Raw genomic sequence first — 10,384 nt, 5'->3', positions numbered from 1 at the left:
CTGTGGCCAAGCCAGCTCCTGGGAGCCCAACCACTGCTCCAGCTGCCACCTCTGTCCCTGTCACAGCACCCCTGGCACCTCCAGCCACCTCTCCTGTGGCCAAACCATCTCCTGCTGTCCCTGTCACACCAGCCATGGTGGCTCCAGCCACCCCTCCAGTGGCCAAAGCAGCTCCTCCAAGTCCAACTGCTGCCCCTTCTCCTCCTGTCACACCACCCCTGGCACCTTTGGCCACCCCTCCAGTGGCCAAAGCAGCTCCTGGGAGCTCGGTCACTGCCCCAGCTGCCACCTCTGTCCCTGTCACAGCACCCCTGGCACCTCCAGCCACCCCTCCTGTGGCCAAACCAGCTCCTGGGAGCCCAACCACTGCCCCAACTGTCCCCTCTGTCCCTGTCACAGCACCCCTGGCACCTCCAGCTGCCCCTCCCTCAGCCAAAGATGCCACCAAGGGCTCTGTTGCTGCCTCAGCTGCTGCTCCAGCTCCTCCCAGCCCAGCTCCAGCCACCCCACCTGCAGCCAAAACTGCTGCCAAGAGTCCTGGTGGTGTCACCCCATCCCCTGTCATCCCATCCCCTGCCACCCCTTCCCCTGCCACCCCATCCCCTGTCACCCCATCCCCTGCCACCCCTTCCCCTGCCACCCCATCCCCTGCCACCCCATCCCCTGCCACCCCGTCCCCTGCCCCCCCAGCTCCTGCAGCTCCAGCAGCCAAAACACCCCCAAAAAGCCCTGCCAAGGCCACCCCCACTGAGGACAAGGCACCCCCAAAAAGTCCTGTCAAAGCCACCCCAGCTCCAGCAGCCTCTCCTGAGGCCAAGGCACCCCCAAAAAGCCCTGGCAAAGCCACCCCAGCTTCTCCTGAGGCCAAGGCACCCCCAAAAAGCCCCACAGAGGCCAAGGCACCCCCAAAAAGCCCTGCCAAAGCCACCCCAGCTCCAGCTTCCCCTGGAGCATCCAAAAAACCTCCCAAGGGCAGCCCTGTCCCTGTCCCATCCTCTCCTGTGGCTCCAGCGCCTTCAGCTGCTCCTGCTGAGGCCAAGGCACCCCCAAAGAGCCCCACTGAGGCCAAGGCACCCCCAAAGAGCCCCACTGAGGCCAAGGCACCCCCAAAAAGCCCTGCCAAGGCCACCCCAGCTCCAGCAGCCCCTGCTGCAGCCAAAGGATCCCCAAAAAGTCCTGCTGAGGCCAAGACACCCCCAAAAACCCCTACCAAAGGCAGCCCAGCTCCAGCCACCCCCACTGAGAACAAGGCACCCCCAAAAAGCCCTGCAGAGGCCAAGGCACCCCCAAAGAGCCCCACTGAGAACAAGGCACCCCCAAAAAGCCCTGGTGAGGCCAAGGCACCCCCAAAGAGCCCCACTGAGAACAAGGCACCCCCAAAGAGCCCTGCCAAAGCAACCCCAGCCTCTCCTGAGGACAAGGCACCCCCAAAAAGCCCCACTGAGAACAAGGCACCCCCAAAAAGCCCCACAGAGGCCAAGGCACCCCCAAAAAGCCCTGCCAAAGCAACCCCAGCTCCATCTACCCCTGCTGAGGCAAAAGCACCTCCAAAAGGCCCCACTGAGGCCAAGGCACCCCCAAAGAGCCCCACTGAGGCTAAAGCACCTCCAAAAGGCCCCGCTGAGGCCAAGGCACCCCCAAAAAGCCCTGGTGAGGCCAAGGCACCCCAAAAAAGCCCCACTGAGGCCAAGGCACCCCAAAAAAGCCCCACTGAGGTTAAGGCACCCCCAAAAGGCCCCGCAGAGGCCAAGGCACCCCAAAAAAGCCCCACTGAGGCCAAGGCACCCCCAAAGAGCCCTGTCAAAGCCACTCCCCCTCCAACCACCCCCACTGCAGCCAAAGCACCCCCAAAAAGCCCCTCCAAGGCCACTCCAACCCCAGCAGCCCCAGCTCCTGGTGCCCCCCCAAAGCCCCCCAGCCCTGCCAAGAAGCAGCAGCAGCCCCCCAGCAATGCCAAGGTGGGCAAGCCCCCCTCGAAAGCCGCGGTGCCCGGTGACGATGACGAGGAGCTGCCACCTCTGCTCCCCCCAGAGCCACCCGTGCTGCTGGAGCTGTCCCCTGCCACGGGGGTGCTGGCACCACAGCCCGTCCTCAAGAATGACAAGGGTATTGTGTGTGTGCATGGAGTGTCACTGGGTGATGCCCACCGGGTACTAACGGCGGGCACACGGTGCCAGCGGTCACTAACGCGTGTCCTCGGGCACGGAGCACGGCGTGCTGGTTGTGGTTTGTTGGTTTGTTGGTTTGTTTTGTGGCATGGGCACTGCAAAAACGAGATAATCTGAGCTGGCTTCACACTGAGATGCCACCCACGTGCCTGGCACTGCTGTGTGTGGTGGCAAACGGATGTCCCCATGCTATGCCTGAAGTGTTGGCACACCTGGACACGGGCACAGAGGTTTGCCAAGGTTCCTGTGTGTGCCATGAGGGCTGAATGCAGGTAATGGCTGCATCAGGGTCACCTCCAGGTGTCCTCCAAGGTTGGGGACACCCAGCTGTGCTTCAGTAACTGGTGTGGTCAGTGCTGTGGGTCACAACTGCAGCTGGTGGCCCTCAGGTCCTTTGAGGGAGTTTTGGGGTTATCCCAGATGATCCTGGTGGCCCTGAGAAGGGTTTGGAGTTATCCCAGATCATCCTGGTGGCCCTCAGGTCACCTGAAGGGGGGTTTGGGGTCATCCCAGATTATCCTGGTGGCCCTGAGGGGGTCTGGGGTTATCCCAGATGATCCTGGTGGCCCTCAGGTTCTCCTAAAGGGGGTTTGGGATTATCCTGGTGGCCCTGAGGGGGTTTGGAGTTATCCCACATCATCCTGGTGGCCCTCAGATCACCTGTGGAGGGTTTGGGGTTATCCCAGATCATCCTGGTGGCCCTCGGGTCCTCTGAGGGGGTTTGGGGTTATCCCACATCATCCTGGTGGCCCTGAGGGGGATTTGGGGTTATCCCAGATCATTCTGGTGGCCCTCAGGTTCTCCTAAAGGGGGCTTGGGATTATCCTGGTGGCCCTGAGGGGGTTTGGGGTTATCCCACATTATCCTGGTGGCCCTGAGGGGGGTTTGGGGTTATCCCAGATGATCCTGAAGAGGGTTTGGGGTCATCCCAGATCATCCTGGTGGCCCTGAGGAGGGTTTGGAGTTATCCCAGATCGTCCTGGTGGCCCTCAGGTCCCCTGAAGGGGGTTTGGTGTTATCCTGGTGGCCCTGGGGGGGTTTGGGGTTATCCCACATCGTCCTGAAGGGAGTTTGGGGTTATCCCAGATGATCCCTGTAGTGAAGCCATGGATGTGCAGCAACCTTGGGGGCTCTGTGAGTGGGGTCTTGGTGCTGTGGCTTTGAGGGGACTCAGGAAGGGCTCTGTCACCCTGAACTGCCACCTCACCACCCTGGAAGTGCCACCCACCTCCTCCTCAGGCTGGAGCTCCCTCAGGATTCATTCCAGAGCCTCTGGGCACCTGTGGGGCTCTGCCACCCTGCTGCCACCACGGCCAGGCTGAGAACCCACCTGTGCCACCCTGCTGGTGGCATTCAGGGCGCACAGAATGCTCCATCCAGCACCTCACCGGGCTGACTGGTGCCCGACTGGTGCCCTGGAGCTGGCTGAGGTGGGCTGTGTGTCTCTGCAGGGTCTGGCACAGAGTCTGACAGCGATGAATCCGTACCAGAGCTCGAAGAGCAGGACTCCACACAGGCCACAACGCAGCAGGCACAGGTAGGGAGGTGGCACAGGGTGCCTGTGGTGTCCCTGTGGTGTCACCCCAGCATTGTCACCGATGCTTTTCTCCCTCCTTGCAGCTCGCAGCAGCAGCTGAAATAGATGAAGAACCCGTCAGCAAAGCCAAACAGAGCCGGAGTGAGAAGAAAGCTCGCAAGGTGAGGCCTCAGCTGTCCCTCAGCATGTGGGATCTCAGCACCTCAGCACTGAGGTGCCACCGAGACCACCCTTGGGGGGCTCGGGAGTCCTGGAATGTTCCAGAAGTGTCTGGTGGCTGCACTTTGATCCTACACAGGAGACAACACCTGTATGAGGATAGGAGGGTTTCACCGGGGTGAATGGTGAAGGGATGAGTTAGTTAGAGAGTGAAACACAGGGTTTAGGATTTCTGTACAGGGGGTTTAGAGAAGTAAGATGGAGGAATTGGGGCGTGTCCTGTCCTTCTTCTTCTTCTCCTCCATCTTCTGTGGTGATGGTGGCACTTTGAGATTGGTTGTTACTAAAAGTGCACCGGGCAATAAGGGTGAAAGGTATTGGGGAAAAATGATAAATATTGTATATGTAACTTTGGGTATAAAGATAGGTGACCGCCCGGAGGGAGGGGAGTGTGCTCATGGCTGGCTGCTGAGCAGAGCTCTGTCGAGCAGAGGGAAAATCTTTTAGATAAACAATTAATAAACACAGAGACCGAAAGAAGAACTGAAGCCTCTTCTCATCCTTTGGAACACGGGCTGCCCCAAGGCCACCCCGGGCCTTTCCAGGCCATCCAAACAGCCGAAAACCGGACATCAGCACATCACTCCTGATGTCCAGAGATAACCCCTGAGGGGCTCAGAAATCCTGGAATGTTGCCAGAAGTGGTTGGATTTTGACCCTGCAAGGGATGTGCCACCTGTATGAGGATCACCTGGGGATAAGTGGTGAAGGAATTGATTATTCACAGGGTGAAAATACAGGTTTTGGGGTTTTGGTACAGGGGGGTTTTTAGGAGACAAGATGGAGGAATTAGGGTGTGTCTTGTCCTTCTCCTCTTCTTCGTGTCACCCATCTTTGGTGGTGATGCTGGCCCTTTGGGATTGGTTCACATTAAATCTGCACTTGTTAATAAGGGTAAAAGGTATTGGAAGGTAAAGGTAAATATCTTATATGTAGTTTTTAGTATAAAAATAGACAGCCCCCCAGTGGGAGGTCAGTGTGCTGGGCAGACCTCTGTCAGGCTGGGAGACGACTTTGTAGATAAGAATTAATCAACAATATTGAAGAATGAAAAATCTGAAGAGTGCCCTCGTCCTTTGGAGCGTGGGTTGTCCCAAGGCCATCCTGTGCCTAAACAGGCAGAGACAACAGGCTGAGAATGGAGACCTGGTGAGCAAGCCCAGGGCTCAGAATCACTCTGGGGATCTCACAGTGCTGGACTGGGGTGTTCCCTCCATGGCAGTTCCCATGTGGATCTGTTGCAGACATTTTCTCATAGAAATCCTTTCTTTCACATTTGTCCATCTTCTGGGAAGCAAAGGCGCAGAAGATGAATGTAAACAATTGTTATCAGCTGCTGTGGAATACAATAGGATGCACCTGTGGTTGGCTCATCTTCCACGTTTCCAATTGGGGGCCAATCACAGAAACAAGCTCGGGGACAGATTCCCTGGAGACAGAACTTTGTTGTTCATTCTTTCTTTCTATTCTTAGCTTAGCAAGCCTCTGCAACTTCTCTCTTTATTCTTTTTAGTATAGTAATAATGTATTATATATCATATATCAATAAATCCAGCCTTCTGATCATCAAACAAGATTCTCATCCTTCTCTCACCATGGAGACCTTTCCAGGTCGCTGTAATATGGATCCATGCAGCAGAGGTTGGATCTGGAGTCTGGAGAGAGGATTGGGCACAGCTGGGCTGGCTCCAGAGCTCTCCTCCCCTCACTGACCCTTCCCTGGTGTTTTGCAGGCAATGTCCAAGCTGGGCCTTCGCCAGGTGACAGGAGTGACCAGAGTCACCATCCGGAAATCCAAGAACATCCTGTTTGTCATCACAAAGCCAGACGTGTACAAGAGCCCGGCGTCAGACACCTACATTGTCTTTGGGGAGGCCAAGGTGAGCCCACCCTGGTGCCAGCAGGGCAGGGTTCTCCTTCCTGTCACCTTGGCACTGTGTGGCTCCTGCCAAGGAATGTGCTGGCACTGCCCAGCGCTGGCATCACTTCTCCTTTTCTTCTCTTCCCTCCTGCAGATCGAAGACCTGTCCCAGCAGGCTCAGCTGGCAGCTGCTGAAAAGTTCAAAGTGCAAGGAGAACCCGTGTCCAACATCCAGGAAAACACACAGACCCCCACGGTGCAGGAGGAGAGCGAGGAAGAGGAGGTGAGGCCTTCCTCAGCCTCTCAGTGGGGTTATGTGATGGGGTTCACAGGGGTCTTGTGCTGAGGGGAGAGATGAGGATCTGACTTCATGTTTCAGAAGTATATGTATTTTATAATATTTTATATATTTTTAATATATATATTATATTTATATATTGTAATATATTGTAATTATATTCTATATTTTATTTTATTATGGCATACTATAATATAATATATTGTATATCATATTGCATTATATCATAATTATATGATATCATTATAAATCTATTATATTATATTATATTATATTATATTATATTATATTATATTATATTATATTATATTATATTATATTATATTATATTATATTATATATAACTGTAATATACTTATCTATTATAATATATTATAATGTATTTTATAGTATTATATAATATTATTATATTGCATATTTTATATATTTATAATATATATTTTATATAATATATATTGAAATGTATAATATATAATATATAAATATATATTTATATATAATATATACTATATATTATAGATATATAAAATATATTTATATAAAATATAAATATATTTTATAATATATAAATTATATATTATAATATAATATATTATAATATATACTTTATATAAATATATAATTTTATGTATAGAATCTATAAAGATATATATAATGTGATATATATATCAAGTGTAATGTATATTATAAAATATATATTTTATAATATATATTACATTAAAACTATACTAAAAGAATAGAAGAAAGGATTTCATCAGAAGGCTTAGCTAAGAATAGAATAGGAAAAAATTATAACAAAGGTTTGTGGCTCGGGCTCTCTGTCCAAGCCAGCTGGGCTGGGATTGGCCATTAATCAGAAACATCTAACACAGACCAATCACAGCTCCACCTGTTGCATCCCACAGCAGCAGATAATCAACGTTTACATTTTGTTCCTGAGGCCTCTCAGCTTGTCAGGAGCAAAAATCCTAGGGAAAGGATTTTCATAAAAGATGTCTGTGACATGGTCAATCCACAAATTCCTCTCTTTCATCAAAGGGAGAGCACAAGGTCCTGCCCTGGGGGTGTTGACAGTGCAGGCTTGGCCTTCTGGCTCCAAATCCAGTCCCAACCCTGGAATGGCACCAATCCTGGGCTCTGTTTCTGCTTCATCCTGGAATGGCACCAATCTGGAGCTCTGTTTTTCCTTCAGTCCTGGAATGGCACCAACCCTGAGCTCTTTCTCCCTCACACCAGCCCTGGGCTCTGTTTCTCCCTCACACCAACCCCAGGCTCTGTTTCTCCCTCAGTCTTGCAATGGCTCCAATCCTGAGCTCTGTTTCTCCCTCACACCAACCCCGGGCTCTGTTTCTCCCTCAGTCTTGCAATGGCTCCAACCCTGAACTCTCCTTCTCCCTCACACCAACCCTGGGCTCTGTTTCTCCCTCACACCAACCCTGGGCTCTGTTTCTCCCTCAGACTTGCAATGGCTCCAATCCTGAGCTCTGTTTCTCCCTCACACCAACCCTGGGCTCTGTTTCTCCCTCACACCAACCCTGAGCTCTGTTTCTCCTTCACACCAACCCTGGGCTCTGTTTCTCCCTCAGTCTTGCAGTGGCTCCAATCCTGAGCTCTGTTTCTCCCTCACACCAACCCTGGGCTCTGTTTCTCCCTCAGTCTTGCAATGGCTCCAACCCTGGGCTCTGTTTCTCCCTCACACCAACCCCGGGCTCTGTTTCTCCCTCACACCAACCCTGGGCTCTGTTTCTCCCTCACACCAACCCTGGGCTCTGTTTCTCCCTCACACCAACCCTGGGCTCTTGTTTCTCTCTCACACCAACCCTGGGCTCTGTTTCTCCCTCACACCAACCCTGGGCTCTGTTTCTCCCTCACACCAACCCTGAGCTCTGTTTTTCCTTCAGTCCTGGAGTGGCACCAACCCTGAGCTCTGTTTCTCCCTCACACCAACCCTGGGCTCTGTTTCTCCCTCACACCAGCCCTGGGCTCTGTTTCTCCCTCAGTCCTGCAATGGCTCCAGTCCTGGGCTCTGTTTCTCCCTCACACCAATCCTGGGCTCTGTTTCTCCCTCACACCAACCCCGGGCTCTGTTTCTCTCTCACACCAACCCCGGGCTCTGTTTCTCCCTCATACCAACCCTGAGCTCTGTTTCTCTCTCCCTCAGGTTGACGAAACCGGCGTGGAGGTGAAGGACATCGAGCTGGTGATGTCTCAGGCGAACGTGTCGCGAGCCAAGGCCGTGCGAGCCCTCAAGAACAACAGTAACGACATTGTAAACGCGATAATGGTGAGTCCTGGGGGGCAGCAGCTTTTTGGGGGGTCCCTGGGTGCAGCTGCTGCCTCTGAGCTGACTCCCTTTCTCCCCACAGGAACTGACGATGTAGCCGCCGGAGGGAGGAGCCTTTTTTGGTGTTTCAGAGAAGAGTAAAATACAGCTAAATTTAAAATTTGTACTATTTCTATCGGTTAATAAAGTTGTGGCTTATTGTTGGTGAAATCTCTGCTCTGTGGTGCTTTGCTGCCTGGGGTTTGTGGCCTCAGGGTGGAGCCTTCCTCCACCCTGAGGAAGATGCTGGTGCTGATAACCCATCCTGGAACAGCACCCGCCCCTTCCCTCCTTTCCTGTCCCACAGCTTTTTGGATCACTGAGACCCCAAGATTTAAAAATCTCTTTTCCCAGCCTGAGCGCTTGAGGAATGAGTTGGAGCTCTTCATTTCTCAGTCTCAAGGTTGTTTTAAATGTGTTTTATCTATAAAAAATGTTCTCCTGCCCATCAGGTCCATCCAGCAGGACAATTCCTGGCACTCTGCCTGCCCCCAGGGGTGGTGTTATGTCTTTATACTAAAAATTATGTATAAAATATTTACAATAATTTCCCAATACCTATCACCTGTTAGACAGTGAGCTTCCACTGTAAACCAACCCAAAAGAGCCACCATCACAGCAGAAGATGGAGGCCAAGAAGAAGAAGGAGAAAGGCTGGAAATGCCCAGATTCCTCCATCTTGCCCCCTGAACCCCCATTCTAAATCCCCAAAATTCTACATTTTCACCCAGTGATTGATTCACTATCATTCTACTCAAACTCTTGTGGCTGGTAACTGCTCACACAAAGCTGGAATTCTTTCCAGGCCTTGGGATGGTGTTAGTTTTTTATACTAAAAACTACATTACATTATTTACAATAATTTTCCAATAACTATCACCTGTTAGACACTGAGCTTCTACTCTAAACCAACCCAAAAGTGCCACCATCACAGCAGAAGATGGAGGCCAAGAAGAAGAAAGAGAAAGGCTGGACATGCCCAGATTCCTCCATCTTGCCCCCTGAACCCCCATTCTAAATCCCCAAAATTCTACATTTTCACCCCGTGATTAATTCACTGTCATTCTACTCAAACTCTTGTGGTTTGTAACTCCTCACACAAAGCTGGTCATTGTTTCCAGCCCTTGGGGTACTGTTAATTTTGTATACTAAAAACTATGTACAATATTTATATGTTTCAGAAGGCTGATTTATTATTTTATGATATATATTATCTATTGTCCCCCTGTGCTGGCACTTCTCCCCAAATTCCTCCCGGAGAGGGTCAGGGTGGAATTTCAGGGGGAATAAAAGGTGGTCAGGCTTTGGGGCTGCCTGGAGGAAAGGAGGTTCAGAGGGGAATTTTCACCCCAAAACTCCCTGATGGGAGAGTGGAGCCAGGTGGGATCAAAATCTGCTCCCAGGGGACACCAGGACAAGAGAAAATGGCCCAAATTCCTCCAGGAGAAGTTCAGGATGGACATGAGAAGGAATTTCCTCATGGAAAAGGTGGTCAGGCTTTGGAAGTGCCTGGAGGAAAGAAGTTCAGAGGGGAATTTTCACCCCACAAGTCCCTGATGGGACAACAGGGTTGGGCTGTGCTCCCGTGGGGCAAGTGGGGGGGTCCTGGGGGTCCCCATAGGGGGTTCCAATGGGGGTGTCCCAGTGGGGAGGGGTCCTGGGGTCCCAATGGGGGTGTCCCAGTGGGGAGGGGTCCCAGAGGTCCCAGTGGGGAGGGGTTCTGGGGGCCCCAATGGGGGGGGGTCCCAATGGGGGTGTCCCAGTGGGGAGGGGTGCTGGGGGTCCCAGTGGAAGGGTCCCCATTGGGGGGGGGGTCCCAGTGTGGGGCTCCCAGTGGGGAGGGGTCCCAGAGGTCCCAGTGGGGATGGGTTCTGGGGGTCCCAATGGGAGGGTCCCAGTGGGGAAGGTTCAATTGGGGGGGGGGTCCTGGAGGTTCCAATGGAGGGACCCCAGTGAAGGGGGGGGTCCCAGTGGGGAA

General features: G+C 52.3%; 1 protein-coding gene across 1 annotated transcript; it reads left to right on the top strand.

The window, feature by feature from the left end:
* Positions 1-3,619: 3,619 nt before the first annotated feature.
* Positions 3,620-8,577, top strand: LOC141727735 (nascent polypeptide-associated complex subunit alpha; the record flags this gene model as incomplete). Its single annotated transcript, XM_074534023.1, is given in 6 exon segments — positions 3,620-3,705; positions 3,789-3,866; positions 5,658-5,804; positions 5,940-6,068; positions 8,245-8,367; positions 8,450-8,577. Coding segments are annotated over 6 exon segments (578 nt in total), but the record flags the coding sequence as incomplete, so codon positions are not given.
* Between the last annotated feature and the right edge of the window lie 1,807 nt (positions 8,578-10,384).

The sequence above is a fragment of the Zonotrichia albicollis genome, unplaced genomic scaffold (genome assembly GCF_047830755.1).
Source record: "Zonotrichia albicollis isolate bZonAlb1 unplaced genomic scaffold, bZonAlb1.hap1 Scaffold_253, whole genome shotgun sequence".
NCBI classification, from domain to species: Eukaryota; Metazoa; Chordata; class Aves; order Passeriformes; family Passerellidae; genus Zonotrichia; species Zonotrichia albicollis.
The sequence above is the reverse complement of the archived record's forward strand: the minus strand, read 5'-3'. Positions and strand labels throughout refer to the sequence as shown.